Source organism: Elephas maximus, chromosome 19 (assembly GCF_024166365.1).
Source record: "Elephas maximus indicus isolate mEleMax1 chromosome 19, mEleMax1 primary haplotype, whole genome shotgun sequence".
Taxonomy (NCBI): Eukaryota; Metazoa; Chordata; class Mammalia; order Proboscidea; family Elephantidae; genus Elephas; species Elephas maximus.
The window spans coordinates 68,410,468-68,428,652 of record NC_064837.1 but is presented as its reverse complement, the minus strand read 5'-3'; the positions used below and the strand labels follow the sequence as shown (position 1 = coordinate 68,428,652).

General features: G+C 54.6%; 1 protein-coding gene across 1 annotated transcript in view; it reads left to right on the top strand.

Moving 5' to 3' along the window:
• Positions 1–18,185, top strand: part of DNAH17 (dynein axonemal heavy chain 17) — a 115,242-nt gene that overhangs the window by 40,538 nt on the left and 56,519 nt on the right. The window contains exons 29-42 of the mRNA XM_049859135.1: positions 174–300; positions 2,087–2,239; positions 5,021–5,146; positions 5,342–5,449; positions 6,847–6,978; positions 7,397–7,557; positions 9,719–9,875; positions 10,965–11,069; positions 13,707–13,864; positions 14,453–14,591; positions 15,088–15,315; positions 15,687–15,824; positions 16,362–16,494; positions 17,705–17,832. Coding sequence (XP_049715092.1) covers positions 174–300; positions 2,087–2,239; positions 5,021–5,146; positions 5,342–5,449; positions 6,847–6,978; positions 7,397–7,557; positions 9,719–9,875; positions 10,965–11,069; positions 13,707–13,864; positions 14,453–14,591; positions 15,088–15,315; positions 15,687–15,824; positions 16,362–16,494; positions 17,705–17,832 — 1,993 coding nt within the window. The remainder of the gene's footprint in view (positions 1–173; positions 301–2,086; positions 2,240–5,020; positions 5,147–5,341; positions 5,450–6,846; positions 6,979–7,396; positions 7,558–9,718; positions 9,876–10,964; positions 11,070–13,706; positions 13,865–14,452; positions 14,592–15,087; positions 15,316–15,686; positions 15,825–16,361; positions 16,495–17,704; positions 17,833–18,185) is intronic.

The following is an 18,185-nucleotide window of genomic DNA, read 5'->3' as shown; positions in this document are numbered from 1 at the left end:
CCGACGCACGTGGGGTTGCCAAGCGTCAGGGTCAGCTCGACGGCGATGGCTGCTTTTGGTGAATAACAGGCTGGGGTCTCCAGGGCCGTCAGTTCAGTGAGCTCACGGGGTGGGCTGCAGACGACGCTCTTTAGACTGTGACTCAACAGCCTCTTTTCCTTCCTCCCACCCAGCTTGGCAGTGTGTGAGAAGGCGTTGGCGGAGTACTTGGAGACGAAGAGGCTGGCTTTCCCCAGGTTCTACTTCGTGTCCTCGGCCGACCTCCTGGACATCCTCTCCAACGGGAATGACCCTGTGGAGGTAGGCAGCCCGGGGGACCCCAGGAAACAACCCCGTGGAGGTAGGCGGCCCGGGAGACCCCAGGTAATGAACGCGTGGAGGTAGGCGGCCAGAGGGACCCCAGGAAATGACCCCATGGAGGTAGGCGGCCCAGGGGGACCTCAGGAAAAGCTGACACTGACCCTGACCTCAGACTCCAGTGGCCCGTTCTAGCGCCTGCACCGAGTCTGCCTGGGGTGAAGGTGGGGTGCCCACGAATGTCCGTCCCTGTGTCATCTCCACCGGGCCCTCCCACCAGAAACTGCCCAGGGACCCAGGCCATGACAGGAAGGAAGACTCCAGACTGCAGCCGGTGTGGCCGGGGGCAAACACACCACCTCCCTGGGCTTCATTTTCCACATCTGTCGAATGGGTATAGACCCCAGGGTCTTCAGGAGATGCTGCTTGTAAAGGACACGCCCGCTTACTGGGTGGTCCTCCTCTTCCCCGCATAAGTCAGGGGCCCAGGGGTGAGGGCAGGAAGTCTCAGCCAGTGCGGGGAGTCTCCTGCAGGCCCTTTTGTAAAAGAACAGGGTTACCTTCCCTCTACGTTTTCGATATTGTGGCAAATACATAAGTATCATACATTTGCCATTCAGCCATCTCACATGACAGTTCAGTGGCGTTAATTATGTTCATTTGTTCAGCCTTCACAATAAACCATTCCTGGATGTTTCCATCACCCTAAACAGAAGCTTGGAAACCCTGGTGGCGTAGTGGTTAAGTGCTATGGCTGCTAACTAAAAGTTCAGCAGTAAACTCTTCAGACAGGGATTAGACTGGACTATAGGACAGAAAATGATACTGGTGAGGAGTGAGCTTCTTGGATCAAGTAGACACATGAGACTATGTGGGCAGCTCCTGTCTGGAGGAGAGATGAGAAGGCAGAGGGGGACAGGAGCTGGCTGAATGGACACAGGAAATCCAGGGTCGAAAGGAGGCGTGTGTTGTCACGTTATAGGGAGAACAACCAGGGTCACATAACAATGTGTGTGTAAATTCTTGTATGAGAGACCGACTTGATTTGTAGACATTCACTTAAAGCACAATAAAAGTTAAAAAAAAAAAAAAAAGGTCGGCAGTTCGAATGCACAAGGCACTCCTTGGAAACACTATAGGGCGGTTTTACCCTGTCCTGTAGGGTCACTATGAGTAGGAATCAACTCAATGGGAGCAGGTTTGGTTTTTTTGGTAAACAGAAGCTCAGGGCGAGAAGATTGTATTGTATTCTTATCGTAGAGTTATGGGAAACACAAGCAGGAGCCCCCCAGGGTGGCCCGCAGTTAGGATCTGAGTGTCTGACTTGGGAAAACTGGGCCAGAACCTTCTACAGGAAGAGGAATCTTCTAGAACATGCATTTGTCTCTGAAGTGCTGGCCCAGCCTCTGTGTCTGGCCTCAGCGCTGTCTTCACTGTTGCGTTTTGTAGGTTAAGCTGGGTTTAGTTAACGTTGACCAAAGATGGGGGGAGTATGTTGTTGTTGTTGGGTTTCATTGAGTTGATTCCGACTCATGTGACAGAGTAGAACTGCCTCATAGGGTTTTCTAGGCTGTAGTCTTTACAGGAGCAGATGGCCAGGTCTTTCTCTCATGGAGCCCCTGGTGGGTTGCGTCAACCTCTTGGTTAGCAGCCGAACAACCAGGGCTCCTTGATGGGGAGTATACTCCAAAAGAGAGAGAGAGATGCTCAAAACTGCCCCGGGAGGCCCGAGCCTTAGGTGCAGATCTCTGAACTCCGGTGGTCTCCCCCGCCCCGCCGCCACCCCCAGGTCAGCCGCCACCTGTCGAAGCTCTTCGACAGCCTGTGCAAACTGAAGTTCCGGCTGGACGCCCAGGGGAAGCCCCTCAAATTGGGCCTGGGCATGTACAGCAAGGAGGACGAATACGTGGACTTTGACCAAGAGTGCGACCTCTCGGGGCAGGTAAGTCAGGGTCCTCTCCTCCCTCTGCCCCCCGCCCCCCACCCCGGATCAAACATTTAAAGGGCTTCTTTCCTAAACGTGATAAAAATAGATGGAAAAAACTTCGTGCCATTTCAGCATTCTTCACACGTGCAATTTAGTGACCTTGTCATTCAACCATCACCGTGACCCGGTGCCAAATCTTTCTATCACCCTAAAGGTTGCAGCCAAGAAACCCTGTGGGGCAGTTCTGCTCTGTCACGTGGAATCACTATGAGTTGGAAGCAACTTGACGGCACTCAACAACTACCACAAACAGAAGCTCAGTGCCACCTAAGCAATGACTCCCTCTTCACCTCTCCCTCCCACCCGCCCCAACCAGTCACAATCAAGCTGACCCTGACTCGTGGCGACCCCCATACTACATGTGTGTCAGAGTAGAACAGCGACCCATAGGGTTTTCAATGGCCAATTTTCAGAAGTAGTTCTCCAGGCCTTTCTTCCTAGTCTGTCTGAGTCTAGAAGCTCTGCTGAAACCCGTCCACCGCGTTGGTGGAAGAAATGCCAGTGGCATAGCTCCCAGCATCCCCGCAGCACACAAGCCACCGCAGTACGACAAACTGACAGATGAGTCATAGAAACAATGCTAACGTCACTGAATCTTCTTTAGAGCTTGCCAAGGGAACTGCTTTGAAGGGGCCACACACGTCTGAACTGCCAGGTTCTAATAGCTGTTGAAAATGCTTGGTGTTCCAGCTTTGGTAGATTCCCAGCGGCCTCATTACGGCAGGTCACCTGCCCCTATTCCAGCTTCCCCAGCAGGCAGGTGGCCCTGAGCGCGGGCAGGCTCCTGCTGCTGTCAGTGGACTTCTGGTGTCCCCCATCTCCATCTCTCTGCCCAGCTAACAATCAAGCAGCAGAAACGGCTTTGATATTAGCCGAAGCAAAATATAATTAGAACGTAAATTAGCTGGAAAAAAATCTCAGGCAACCAAACTCTAGCTTCCAAAACTTGAACCACAGAGCCTGGCTTGTTCTATACGGATGGGGCTGGCAGGGCAGCAGTAAGACCCACTAACCACAGTTCAGGCTAGCTGCCCTTGCTTAACTGCTTACAAACGTAGCCATGAAGTAAAGCAAGGTGTGCCCGTACCGTGTTTGCAGTTAAGAAGAAAAGTCCACCCAATTATCCTGTTTGAGCTCCCCTCTACCCTCAACCCCTAGTAGCGGTTAAGGTGAGAGTTTGTATTTTAAAACAGAAACAAGGTTTGACAACAAGTTGGTCCAGCGTGAGGTTCTTGGACGACAAGATGGTAGCAAAAATCATGTTGACCTAAAAGTCTTGAAAGCAGGGACCCAGATACCTGTCTACCAGTGTTCATTTAGGTACTATTCTTGGTAACCAAAAGGTGGAAACAACCCAAGGGTCCATGAACAGATGAGTAGATAACCAAAATGTGGCCCATCCGTACAATGGAATAGTACTCAGCCATAAAGAGGAATGAAGCCCTGACACGTGCTATGATATGGATGAGCCTTGAAAACATTGTGCTGAGTGGAAGAAGCCAGACACAGAAGGACAAACACTGTGCAGCCCCACTCCCAGGGAATGTCTAGAATAGGCAAGCGTATAAAGACAGAGTAAATGAGTGGTTACCAGGGGCTGGAAGGCAGGGAGATGGGTACAGAGGTTCTGTGTGGGGTATGAGTTGTTACCAGGAGCTGGAAGGCAGGGAGATGGGTGCAGAGGCTCTCTGTGTGGGGTATGAGTGGTTACCACGTGCTGGAAGGCAGGGAGATAGGTGCAGAGGTTCTGTGTGGGGTATGAGTTGTTACCAGGAGGTGGAAGGCGGGGAGGTGGGGTACAGAGGTTCTGTGTGGGGTATGAGTGGTTACCAGGAGCTGGAGGGCAGGGAGATGGGTGCAGAGGTTCTCTGTGTGGGGTATGAGCAGTTACCAGGGGCTGGAAGGTAGGGAGGTGGGTACAGAGCTTCTCTTTGGGGTCTTGAAAAACTTTGGAGCTCCATAGCGGGGATGGTTGTACAACATTGTGGATGTCATTAATGCCGTGAATTGTACACGTAAAAATGGTTAAGATGGCAGCTTTGATGTTGTGGATATTTTGCCACCATAAGAAAGCATCATGGTGCCATTGCCACCTGGCCTTACCCCTCGGTCCAGCTGTCCCCTGAGGGGGCATGGAGATGTGGTCAGCCAGAATCCCTCAGGGACCAGAGGGGACCCAGGCGCCACGCCTCCAGACATCAGCAATGGCTTGCGGGCGGGAGGCACAGTTAGCTTGTCTTTTCCTCTAGATCTTTATCTGGATTCCCCCTTGCTTTGCCTAGAAGTTGCATACGTACACAAATACGCCATGAAACAAGTTTTGCCGGGTTTGTCGCTGGGCTTGCCGACTACATTTTTAAAATAGGTCTTTTTACCACTCTGTAAAAACCTCTGGAGTCCTTGGGCAGTACAAGCGGTGAAGGCGCTCAGCTGTCAGCCAAAGGTTTGAAGGCTCAAGCCCACCTAGAGGCACCTCAGAAGAAAGGCCTGGCAATCTCCTTCCAAAGCATCAGCCATTGAAAACCGTATGGAGCACAGTTCTACTCTGACACACTTGGGATCACCATGAGCCGGAGCCAACTTGATGGCAATTGGAATGGTTATAAAACCCTTGATATTTCTAACCCTGGGATGACAAAGACAAATAGTTTTTTTGTTTGTTTTTCACAACAAAGTAAATCATTGGAGCTAAGTATGCTCAGGGCCCTAGTTAGCCCCTGTGGTTCTCATCCTCAGGTGGAAGTCTGGCTGAACCGCGTGCTGGACCGAATGTGTGCCACGCTGCGCCACGAAATCCCGGAGGCCGTGGTGACATACGAGGAGAAGCCGCGGGAGCAGTGGATTTTCGATTACCCGGCCCAGGTCTGAGATGAGCATACCTGGCTGGTGAACCTGGCCCTGATGGGATGTGCAGTGTCCCCTGTGTTTCGGTGCCCCCCTTCTTGACCACGATCCAATGGAGAGCAGTTTCATTTATTGATGTGAACTTTCTCCTGGGACGTAAGTTATTCATTGCTCACTGTGCAGTTGACTTGGGGGGCGGCTTTCTGTTTTCAGATTGCACTAACATGCACCCAGATATGGTGGACGACCGAGGTGGGCCTGGCATTCTCAAGGCTGGAGGAAGGATATGAAAACGCTATCAAAGATTACAACAAAAAACAGGTATGTGGTTCCACGTGTCCGTCCAACTCATGGCAACCCCATGGGCAACAGAACAAAACGTTGCCCGGGCCTGCGCCATCTTCACCATCGTTGGCACGCGCGAGTCCATCGTTGTGGCCGCTGTGTATTTCGAATGCCCTCCAACCCAGGGGGCTCATCTTCCAGCACTATATCGGGCGGTATTCTGTTGTGATCCATTGTGGTTTCATTGGCTAATTTTCTAAAGTAGATCACCAGGCCTTTCTTCCTAGTCTTAGTCTGAAAATTCCACCCACTATGGGTGACCCTGCTGGTTTTTGAAATACTGGTGCTGCCAGCATCATAGCAGCACGCAAGCCACCAGAGCACAACACACTGACAGACGGGTGGTAGCCAGGTGGTCTACCAAAGAGTAACATCTGCAGAAATATGTAACTTCCATTTCTGTGCCACACATCTGGAAATAATCTAATGCTACCTTGGGTCTTTTTCAAAAGATTCTCAGCTATAAATTTAGAAACTGAAGATAATTTTAAAAAGAAAAGAATGGAAAACCACCCATCATCTACCACCTTGTCAACATTTGTCAAGTAGCCTTCGACCCTTTGTGTATAGTTGTAGTTTATTTACAGGTAGAAATATACAACCTGTACAGCTTTGAAGCCAGCTGGTTTTTACTTAATATTTATCATCTTTGATTATGTCATTATTAGCAGCTTCATGAAGCTCCGGCACATAACTATACCACAGCCTAGCCAGCCCCCTCACTGGGACCACCAAGAAAACTTTTTTTTTTTATTGTTGAGCATATATATACCAAAACATACAACAGTTCAACAATTTCTAGGTATACAATTCGGTGACATTGATTTCATTCTTCGAGTTGTGCAGCCATTTTCACCTTCCTTTTCCAAGTTGTTCCTCCTCTATTAACATAAACTCACTGCCCCTCGAACTTCTTATCCAGTCTTTCTAGTTGATATTGTCAATTTGATCCCATATAGATAGTTTTTAAAAGAGCACAATGCTCAAGGCAGATATTCTTTACTAGTTAAGCTAAACTGTTATTTGGTTTAAAGGCGACTTCAGGAGATGTTTTTGGTTTAAGGTTTAAGGATTATCTCAGGACAATAGTTTCAGGGGTTCATCCAGCCTCCATGGATCCACAGCCTGGTTACTGTGAGAACTTGAAACTCTGTTCTGCATTTTCCCCCTTTTGATCAGGATTCTTCCACAAAATCTTTGATCGAAACAGAGAACTCTTTTCTTTTTCTTATTATTGAACTCCCTGGGGGTGAGCACCACATCTTGGCTCTGCCCTGGCCCCGGCGCCCAGCCCAGGTGCCATCCAGTGGGTGATGGAATGCAATGTGACTGATGCCACACAACGTCTCGTAAAAATGCCCTCCCTCCTACAGATCAGTCAGCTCAACGCGCTCATCACTCTGCTCATCGGAAACCTCAACCCAGGCGACAGGATGAAGATCATGACTATCTGTACCATCGACGTGCACGCTCGAGACGTGGTGGCCAAGATGATCACCGCCAAGGTACGCGCAGCTGTGTCCCAGGGGGAGGGGGGAAGGGAGGGCCAGGGAATCGAGTCCTGGGCCAGGCGTCTGAGGACTTGAGCCCGTATTACATCCACTTCTGGGGAGGTGGCAAAAAGGACTTTTCTTCCCGCTCCATTGCTGGCAGCATCAGTGCCCCCACCCATCGAGTAGACGCACCCCTGACATGCTATGGATAGGGTTAGATGAGGGTGCAATTGGTGGTGCTGGTCCTTTAGCAAGATTCAGCCAGGGGCAATGATGTGGGTTGGATGCAGGGCCTGGAGAGGAAGCTAAGTGCCAGGGATGGTCCCTCAAGGACGAGGGGACTGGCCTGGGGGCAAGCTGGCCTTTCCTGGCTGGGTCTGGCCCTCGAGTTCCACTTGGCCAACAAGAAGAGCTCCTGCTGTTTGCACAGGTGGAGAGTTCTCAGGCCTTCACCTGGCAGTCACAGCTGCGGCATCGCTGGGATGAAGAAAAGAGACACTGCTTTGCTAACATCTGTGATGCCCAGATCCAGTATTCCTATGAGTACCTGGGCAACACGCCACGGCTGGTCATCACCCCGCTCACAGACAGGTAGGATGCACCAGCCACCTCTGTCCTGGAGCTGGGGGTCAGGGATGCCTTCTCAGGGAGCCCTATCTGTCCTGCCCCTGACCAGTTCAGGAGAGGGAACGATATGTTTCCCTGGCCTTGTCCCCAGGTTCTCTGCATTGTCAGTGGCTTAGGCTGGAAGAGCCAGGCGTTTGAGCCACGTGGGCCTGCACTCAGACTGGGTTCTGCGGCCCTGTGCTCTGTGTCCTTGTTCTAACACCAGCTGGTGGTCCTGTGGGGAGCTTCTAAAGGACCTGCAGGTGGGGATACTAGTCTGTGAGCCCTCATGAGCTTTTTGAGGACTGAACAAATCACAGTTGATTCCCGTTACCTGAGGTCGTTGTGTCCTACAGTAAAACCTGCAAAGCCAGAACCTGTGTAAGGGGGAAACTTGTCAGAGAAGGAAAACTCAGATACTTTCCACTAAAATGAGCAATGGAGGGTGTGAAGGGAAAGGGGGAGAGTGCTGACACATAGCATGTTTTGTGTCACAAAACAATTCACGTATACATTTTTGAACGAGAAACTAATTTGCTGTATAAACTTCCACCTAAAACACAGTAAAATTAAAAACAAGTAAATAAATGAGTGCTAGGAAGTGGTAAGACTGAGCCCTGTCAAAGGCAGAAAACTTGTGAGACCTGGAAAAACAAGGCGGTCCTGTGGAGTTCTGGCTCTCACAGGTTCACTGTGTAAAGTCGCCACGAACCCTGGATTAGTGAGCAAAGAGCTGTTGCTGTGGGAGACATAGAGGGCTAGATTGCTGCGAACCTCTGGTCACAGCGTCTTCTTTCCCCAATGACACAGACCCTTGTTTGACGTGTTTCTGTGTGAAGATTTGGCAGTTAGTGTATACCGTGGATTCGTTAGCACTGAACCCAGGCCCAGAGCCTTGAAGGAAGCTGCACTAACACACGTGTTTTCTCCATAAGGCCCATCACAGCCGTTTCCCACTTAGGAACTCTAGACAGCCCTTCAGCACTACACTGGGGGCATGATTAACCAGCGACATCACCCACAAAGGACACAAAAACGTGATTAGGCTGCAAAAGGGACACATTTTTGCAGCGTGAGAACGAAATGAGAAGGCAGAGTCTCGCCTTGTTCGCCCTCAGCTGGGAACGCGCGCCTCAGGAGACTCAAATCTCAGGCCACCCTGCACACGTCTGCACGTCCGAGCGAAAGCTCCGCGAGTGTAGATAACGTGTTAGCGGGTAGGCAGGGTCACGCAGAGGGAATCCGTAAATGACGTGGCTTGACTGTATTTAACGTGAAGCCCTTGGAACAGAAACTGCTGGGAGTGAACCCTCAGTTTGATGAGCAGCACCTGCGTCCCCGAGTGACAGAGGCATGTGAATCACCTGTGCCATCCGTCCCAGGACAGCATCTGTCCCCTAGTCACCTCTGATGTGCTCCCCTCCCCCTCCCTCGACGGCCTCCTTGGGGCAGAGCACGTGTGATAACAATGCAGTTTTCAGAAACTGCAAGAGCCCTGGTGGTGCAGTGGTTAAGCACTCGCTGCTACCCGGAAGTTTGGTGCTTGGAACCCACCAGTGGCTCTGTGGGAGAAAAGCCCTGGTGACATGCTCCTGTAGAGATTACCAGAAAGAAAAACACATTGCCATCGAGTTGATTCTGACTCATAGTGACCCTATAAGACAAAGTAGAATTGCCCCGTGGGGTTTCCAAGGCTGTAATCTTAACAGAAGCTGACTGCCGCATCTGCCACAGAGTGGCTGGTGAATTTGACCCACCAGATTTTCAGTTAGCAGCCAAGTGCTTAACCACTGCACCACCAGGTCGCCTTCCTGTAAAGATTAAAACCCGTTGCTGTCAAGTCGATTCTAGCGATCCTATAAAACAGAGTAGAATTGCCCCATACGGTTTCCAAGCAGTACCTGGTGGATTCAAGCAGCCGACCTTTTGGTTAGCAGCCGTAGCTCTTAACCATTAGGCTACCGGGATTTCCACCTGTAAAGATTACAGCCTTGGAAACCCTGTGGGGCAGCTCTCCTCTGTCCTGTAGGGTTGCTGTGAGTCAGAAATGACCCAACAGCACACAAGAACAATCAGAAACCACAGTGGGGGAGCCAGCAGGTGGGAGGTCGGGTCGCCGACACAGGTAACCTGAGGTCTCTTGTAGGTGCTACATAACTTTGACACAGTCCCTGCACCTGATCATGGGCGGAGCCCCCGCCGGCCCAGCCGGGACCGGCAAGACAGAGACCACTAAGGACCTGGGCCGGGCCCTGGGCACCATGGTGTACGTCTTCAACTGCTCTGAGCAGATGGACTACAAGGTGTGTGCCCGGGACCTAGAGGCATGTGCTGATGGGAGGCCTGGTCCCCACAGCATTGTTGCATGGAATGCCAACACCCCCTCCCTGGAGGCATGCGATTTCCTCCTCCCATGAGCCCTGAATGTTTGGGCTCTGCATCCTGCACCCTGGGGGAAACCTCACGCCCCCCGTGTGCTGAGGGTGTCCATCCCTGTCCGCTGGAGGTTCTGGGACGCTGCCCCTAAGAGGCTCCCAGGGCCACACTCCCAGCCCCGAGTACGCGGCCCCTGCAGTAGAAAAAGCCCCTTCTCGCCCTCCAAACAGACGTGAGCACGCCCTCACGGGGAGCTGTGGGAAAGGGGGTCTCCAGGGGCCTTGGGGGTGCAGGAGCAGGATCCCACCTGTCATCCGAGATGTTGCAGGACAGACTGTCTTCTCAAGGGGCCAGCAGGAGAGGGTGCCTTCCCTGTCTGTCAGTGGGGAGGGGCAGTGTCACCCAGATAAGGAACCTGGCCTACAGAGGGCCCCCCGCCACCTGCATCTGAACCCCCCAATTCCGGGAGACCCATCCTGAGGTTGAGAACAGGGCCAGCAGCCCCTGCTGACGGTCAAGGCCAAACGGTCCACACCAGCCTGCTGGACTTGAGAGACAGAACCATGCAGTCGGCCCCCTGGAAGTCCCAGGGATCCCATACGTAAATGCTGACAAAGAATCCTGATATTTGGCTGGGGGCTGGGCAGACGTGAGTGTCTAGAAGAAGGTCTTCCCTTGCTCACCATCACCCCCCCACCTTAGAGGCCCCCTCCCTGCCCCCCCTCCCCCCGTGTACACAAGACGAAAGGTTCTGGGTTGACTCTGACACAGAGGTGCTTGTCTGAGCCTTCTCCTCTCTAACTCGGGGACCTCTGCAGAGTCGCCATTCTGGGGTCAGGTCCCCCCAGCCCCCTGCTGTGTCAGCCTGCTGGGCAGAGAGCCAAGCCACCCACTGGCTTCCCAAGAGCCCCGATGTCCCTGACCTATCCCTCTGTCCAGAGCGATGGTCCCCAAAGCCAGCTGCTCCTCTGTCCCTTCCCTTGCCAATGCCCTCCTCTCCCACCCGCCCTTCCTAGTCCTGCGGGAACATCTACAAGGGCTTGGCGCAGACCGGCGCCTGGGGCTGCTTTGACGAATTCAACCGCATCTCGGTGGAGGTCCTGTCAGTGATTGCTGTGCAGGTGGGTGAGGCCCTGCCATGGCTCTGGGTACTGCCCTGCCAGCTAATGGCAGGCCAGCTTTCCCACCCTCTCATACCCCAGAGACCACCGTTCAGCCCCACTGAGCCTCCTCGCCCCTCAGGATGCACCAGGCACTGTGAGGCGGTGTGTGTGTGGGGTAGAGGGTGGATACAAAGATGAGCAGATGAGTGAGACCCCGTCGGTCTGACAGCTAGTAGGGCATGCACATATGAAAACAGTAAAATTCAGACAAGGGAGCGTATTTGTAACTGAATACAGAAGAGGGACTCGTTAGTTTTGCTTGGGGTAGGACAAAGGACTGTTACAGGTAACGACTGGGTGGGGCATTGAAGGATGAATAAGAGTTGGTTGGTTAGCCTAGGGTGCTGGAAAAGAACAGCATGAAAGGAAGGAGGGGTGGAGGAAGGGAGGCTGGGAGGGACGAGGGAGAAAGGAAGAAGCGGGGGAGAAGATCACATGGGGTGAGGACTGGGTTCTGGTTCTCCGTTGTTGTCATCATTGCTCCACAGGGTGGAGACACGGGAAGGAGGGGAACGCCCCCAAGCCAATGGTTAGTGCTGGCCACTGCCTGAGGGACCCCGGCCCACGGCTGTAGCGGCTACCTGCCCTCTAGTCAGTGATCAAGCAAATCCCAGAATATTGTAGAGCTAGGAGTGGTGTGGGTGTGTGGGCAGCAAGAATTGTAAGATGTCATACCCTCAGCCCACCCCCAGCCCCCAACCCCCAGGCCCCAGCCCCAGCCACAGCCCACAGCCCCCACCCCCCAGCCCCCAGGCCCCAGCTCCCAGGCCCCAGGCCCCAGCCCCCAGCTCCCAGGCCCCAGCCCCCAGCCCCCAGTTCCCAGGCCCCAGCCCCAGCCCCCAGCCCCCAGGCCCCAGGCCCCAGGCCCCAGGCCCCAGCCCCAGCCCCCAGTTCCCAGGCCCCAGCCCCAGCCCCCAGGCCCCAGCCCCCAGCCCCCAGGCCCCAGGCCCCAGCCCCCAGTTCCCAGGCCCCAGCCCCAGCCCCCAGCCCCTAGCCCCCAGCCCCAGCCCCCAGCCCTCATCCTCAGCCCTGTGTGAGCCATAGAGAGCGCTCTGCAGACCAGTTTCCCGGAAAGAAAGTCCAGGATACAAGGGCCTCAGCACTTGGTACCGACTGATGATAGAGAAGGAAGCTTGATGTTTTTAACCGTGAATGTGGGGCGCCCTCCAGTGGTGGCATGGGGGCTTGCAGTCACCCTCTGCAGGCTCTGGGCGGGTGGCAGGTTGGAAAGGTCGGGAAGATCAAAGGCAGGTTCATGCCCAAGCCCCCTTCCCCTGAAGTTCTGGATTTAAGCCAGTAGCCAACTTTCTTAAAGAGTGTAGGATACAGCAGCCACCTCCCACCTGTCAGCGGAGGCTTGCGTGTTGGCTGGGACGCTGAACAGGTTTCAGTGGAGCTTCCAGACTAAGACAGACTAGGAAAAAAGGCCTGGCAATCTACTTCCAAAGATCAGCCAGTGGAAACCCTATGGATCACAACGACCCAATCCCGTTGTGCATGAGGTAGCCACGAGTTGGGGGCCAACTTGACGGCAGCCAACAATGATATATGATACAAAGCTGGCTACTAACCAGTCCTCTGTAGGAAGTGGACTCGGAAGAAGACTCGGAGGTGGAATACTGCAATAAAAAGAAACAAACTATCGACACGCCCAGCAACCTGGCTGGATCGCCAGAGGATGATGCCAAGTGGGGAAAACATCAGAGCACACGGCTGCATGATTCCACCTACATAACCTTCTTGAAATCATGAAATTACCAAAACAGAGAACAGATTGGTGGCTGCCAGGGATTAAGGAGAGGTTTGGGGTGGGAGGCGAGTGAGTATGGCTGTAAAAGTGCAACAGGAGGAATCCTTGTGGTGATGGAATGTACCGGATCTTGATGGCATCAAGGTTGGTATCCTGGTTGTGACATTGTACTACAGGTGTGTAAGATACTACCACTGGGGGATGCTGATAAACAGATCAGGGGATCTGGCTGTTATTTTTTTACAACTGTATGTGAATCTACAGTTATCTTCAAAGTTTAATTGAAAAATAAACGAGGTGTTACAGAACAGAATTTCAAGTTCTCATGGAATCCAGGCTTTCTGGATCCACGGAAGCTGGATAAACCCACGAGACTATTGCCTTGAGAAAACCTTTAAACCTTAAGCCAAAAATATTCCCTGAAATCTTAAAACTGAACAAGAGTTTAGCTTCACTGGCAAAGAACGTCTGCCTTGAACATTGTGCTCTTTTAAGCTCTATCTATATGGCATCAAATTAACAGCAACTTGAAAGATTGGCTAGGAAGCTTAGGGGGCAGTGAGTTTGTGTCAGTGGGGGAGGAGCAACTCTGAAAAGGCGGGCGAGGATGGCTGCACCCCTCGAAGGACACAGTCTGTGTCACTGAATTGTATGTGCAAAAATTAAATTGGTGTATATTCTCCTGTATATATTCTCAACAACACAATAAGTTATTTTTTTTTAAAAATAGATGAGGTAGGCACTCTGCAGATTCATAGCCACATACATTAACCCAAATGAAGGGTCAGCCACCCAACTGAAGCTGGTGGTTTTCATGTCTGCCGGTCCGTGTGCCAATCGTTCAGGTGAAATGTGTCCAAGATGCAATTCGGGCCAAAAAGAAAATCTTCAACTTCCTCGGGGAGGTCATCGGCCTCATCCCCACCGTCGGGATCTTCATCACCATGAACCCCGGCTATGCCGGGCGCACGGAGCTGCCCGAGAACCTGAAGGCCTTGTTCAGGTGGGTGGCCCAGGTGGAAGGTGAGTGGCCTGGGGGCTCCACTGGCCTGGCAGCATCCCAGGTCGGATGTGGGAGCAGCGCCCAGGAGGCCAAGCAGGGAGGTGCAGAGAGAAGGCCAGGCAGAGAGAGGGGAGAGGTCACCCCACAGAGGCTGGGAGGTGGAGGAAGAGCAGGCAGGGGATGCCCTGAAACCAAGAGCCCAGCGCCCCTGCTCCCAGTCCCATTGCAGGCGAGAGTCCCCACTGGAGGCAGACCCTGCCCTCCAGGACAAGTTGCGGGGAGGCAGGATTCAGGGTGACTGTCAGAGTTGGAGTGAAAAGAGAGGGGCCAAGGGACACAGCGAGTGGGGAATGGGGGGCAGGGGGGGACAAGTGAGGTGGGGGGGAGGAGGCAGTGGGATAATGAGTGGAGGGGGAGGGGGGAACAAGTAAAGTGGAGAGGGGAGAAGGGTCAGAAACTGGGTTCAGTGCCCCTAGAATCTTGGCCAGTGGTGCAGGCTCCACCTGGCAGGCAGCCTCCTGTGTGTAGAGGTGAGGAGGGCCCGAGGGTAGAGAGATGCCCCTGGCTGACAGAACTGGCCTCCCTCAGGCCCTGCGCCATGGTGGTCCCCGACTTTGAGCTGATCTGTGAGATCATGCTGGTGGCCGAAGGCTTTTTGGAAGCCCGCCTGCTGGCCAGGAAGTTCATCACGCTCTACACCTTGTGCAAAGAGCTGCTTTCAAAGCAGGTGCGTGCTCAGGTGCCCCTGTTCCACAGAGCTGGGGTGGGGGGGTGACACAGCACGTGTGCTCATGTGCCCCCATTCCACAGAGCTGGGGTTGGGGGGTGACATGCACAGTGGGTGTGCTCAGGTGCCCCCAGTCCACAGAGCTGGGACAAGGGGGGTGAGACGCACATGGCCAGAACCATTTTCCAAACTGACCTGGTGGCGATTCCAAGCATCCCACTGATGGGCCAACCTCTGTCTCAGTTTCTGGTGCGAGCAATCCCACGTCTGCCCCTGACTCTGGGTCCACCTACCCTAACCCCACTCCTGGCACCCCTGGCCCCAGGCTGTACACGCATACACCACAGTTCCTCTCCTCTGATCCCAGCCAGTCCCGGGGGTGAGTGGGGTCAGTTGGCCAGCATGGGAAGGTCTGCTGGGGACAGGCAGGGTGAGACATTGGCGCCAGTCAGGCCATGCTCCTGTCCAACTGTCCGTCCATCCCCACCACATGCAGGACCACTATGACTGGGGTCTTCGGGCCATCAAGTCGGTGCTGGTGGTAGCCGGGTCCCTTAAGAGGGGGGATCCCAGCCGAGCTGAGGACCAGGTGCTCATGAGGGCGCTTCGAGACTTCAACATCCCCAAGATCGTGACGGACGACCTGCCCGTGTTCATGGGGCTCATCGGGGACCTCTTCCCCGCCCTGGATGTACCCCGGAAGCGGGACCTGAACTTTGAAAAGGTGGGTATCCCGGATGCCCCACACAACCTCCCCCTTCCCCGGGTGCCAGGAGGGTGACTGCAGCCTGGGTGGCAGATGCAGCATCAGGGTGAATGGCCACGTCTGCCAGCCGGTGAGGGTCACATAGCTGCCCTGCAGCCCTGGCCACCATACTCTCAACACGGGGGCTCCCAGAGGAACTGGGGTGGGGGGCGGCTTGGGGCAAACCTCCCCCAGCATCAAGGCCTCGGTGGGGTTGGCGGTGCAAGCTCGCAGCAGAACTTGTGAAGGTCTAGCTCAGGTCGCCCCCTGGGCATTGACACTGGCTGGCTAGGCACCAGGTCCCAGCGCTGGTCATCTGGGCACTGGTCAGAGCCTCCCTGTGTCCCCAGGTCATCAAGCAGAGCATCCTGGAGCTCAAGCTGCAGGCCGAGGACAGCTTCGTGCTGAAGGTGGTGCAGCTGGAGGAGCTGCTCCAAGTGCGCCACTCGGTGTTCGTCATCGGAAACGCAGGCAGCGGCAAGTCACAGGTGTGGGCGCGAGGACGGACTTGTGGGGACCCAGCCCTCCACCCCCTCCCCACCCCCGGGGATCCCAACCAAGGACATCCGGGCATCCCCACCCTGAAGTGAGCTGGAGGCAAGCCGTGTGTCAGAGCAGAACTGTGCTCCACAGGGTTTTCAGTGGCTGGTTTTTTCTTCTGAGACACTTCTGGGTAGATTCAAACCTCCAACCTTTTGGTTAGCAGTTAGCACGTTTCCAGTCACAGGGGCCGCTTTCACCTCCATTGTTACTGGAGGGTGTGAACTACTCCACCCGTCAACTGGAAGTCACTCTGCTTGTGGTTAGGAGCCGCATGCCACACTCATATCCACATGGCATGCCACACTCACATACACACACACTCATGGCAACTGGGGTCCCATTCCCTTGCACACGCAGGTGCCCTTACACGTGCTGGTCTCCACAGGTGACCCTATTGCCCTGGCAGGCCCCTCCCGGGTGCTGGGCGTGGGTGCAGCCAGGGCATCCTTGTTGTGTGCAAACAGCTTCCCACCTTTGCCCAGGTCCTCAAATCCCTCAACAAGACCTACCAGAACTTGAAGAGGAAGCCAGTGGCGGTGGACCTGGACCCCAAGGCTGTCACCTGCGATGAGCTTTTCGGCATCATCAACCCAGCGACCAGGGAATGGAAAGATGGTACCAGGCAGGGGTCCCTGGGGGCTGTGGGTGGCTGGAAGGGCATGGTGACCCTGTAGGGCGGCCAGCTGCGGGAAGACACACACCACGCTGGCAGTGGGTGGGAGAAGTTCACCAGACGTGCACTGAGCCTTTGCCCAGCACCAGCGGGGCTCCCTAAAGACAGCCGGGAGGGGGCCGTGCAGGACTCCAAGTGCTGTGGGGGGCGAGAGGCGCCCCATGGGAGTGCTGATGAAGTGCAGTGGGAACACAGCAGAAAGGGGACCCACTGCACCAGGCTGGGCAGGATGGGGGAGCCCCAAGCCCTCGGGGTGCGTGGAGCTGGGACTGGGCGGGAGCAGGCCCACAGCCGGGAGTGCACTGGGAACATAGACTTCACCCTGTGGCTGGCAGGTGCTGGGCTGGCCTTCACTGGGCAAGTGGCCTGGTCAGATTTGTGCTGTAGAGAGAAAACCCAGGGGCTGGAGTAAGGAGAGGGGAGAGGCCAAGAGGCCAGCAGGTAGCCGGGATGTAGTTTGGGGGGTGATGGGGCCTGGGTGTCCCCGCAGCCTGGAGGGGGAGGGACACTGAAGAGACACCGAGGAGGGGTCTTGGCCAAGCATGGGCGTGGATCATCGTCAATAGCGGACCTGCCGCCCCTCTTAGGCCGGGAGCCCCCAGGGAGTGCTGTGCTCCAGGCCACCCCCATAGTCTCCACTGGTTCCCCCATCTGAAGTGGCTCCACCCTTGCCCGGCTTTTGCCTTCTGCCTTCATCCCCTCTCACATCACACAGGATACAGGCAAACCTCGTAGTCTGTGGATGCTGTGTGTGCGAATGTGCCCACTCACCAGCATTTTATCTGTACCCCCCAAGTCAGCACTGTTGGCGTTTTCAAAGCCGTTCACAGATCTGCGCAGTGAGTTGCCCACCGCAAAGGTCCCCAGCTGAGGCTGAACAAGGCATGCTCTGCCTTCTTGCTTCAGCTCGTGTGCTACCAATGGGGGTCCTTCCTGCGGCCTGTGGGGGGCCACATCGCTTGCATTTCTGCACTCTTTGTTTGTGGTTTCACTGTTTAAAATGGCCCCCAGTGCAGTGCTAAAATGGCACAAGCAATAAATAACAGAGTAGCTGGCCTTCGGTGCCTGCCGAGCGCCCCTCAGTGCAGGCAGCCCCCCAGTGCAGGCCGCCCCGTGGTGCAGGCAGCCATGACGCACCCCTGCCCCTCACAGGCCTCTTCTCCACCATCATGCGGGACCTGGCCAACATCACGCACAATGGCCCCAAGTGGATCGTCCTGGACGGGGACATAGACCCCATGTGGATCGAATCTCTAAACACCGTCATGGACGACAACAAGGTGGGCCCCCAAAGGGGGTGGCAGCGGTGGCTGGTCAGAGACCCCACACGTCCCAGCCCACTGCACATGCAGAACCTCGGGCCGGCTGGCACCCCAGGCTGGGATGTGGGTGAGGTGGCCTGTCAGGACACAACCCCGCACAAAAGGTATCAGTTACCAACAAGCAGATGTTCTCCACTGGTAGCAAAGTTTCAGGCCTACCTTTTCTTAAATATTTTTTAGCAGCAACATGGGCTAAGGGTGTTGTTGTTGGGAGACAGTAAGTCGATTCTAATTCGTAGCCATCTCATGAGACGGAGTAGAACTGCCCCAGAGGGTTTCCTAGGCTGTCATCTTTATGGAAGCAGATCCCC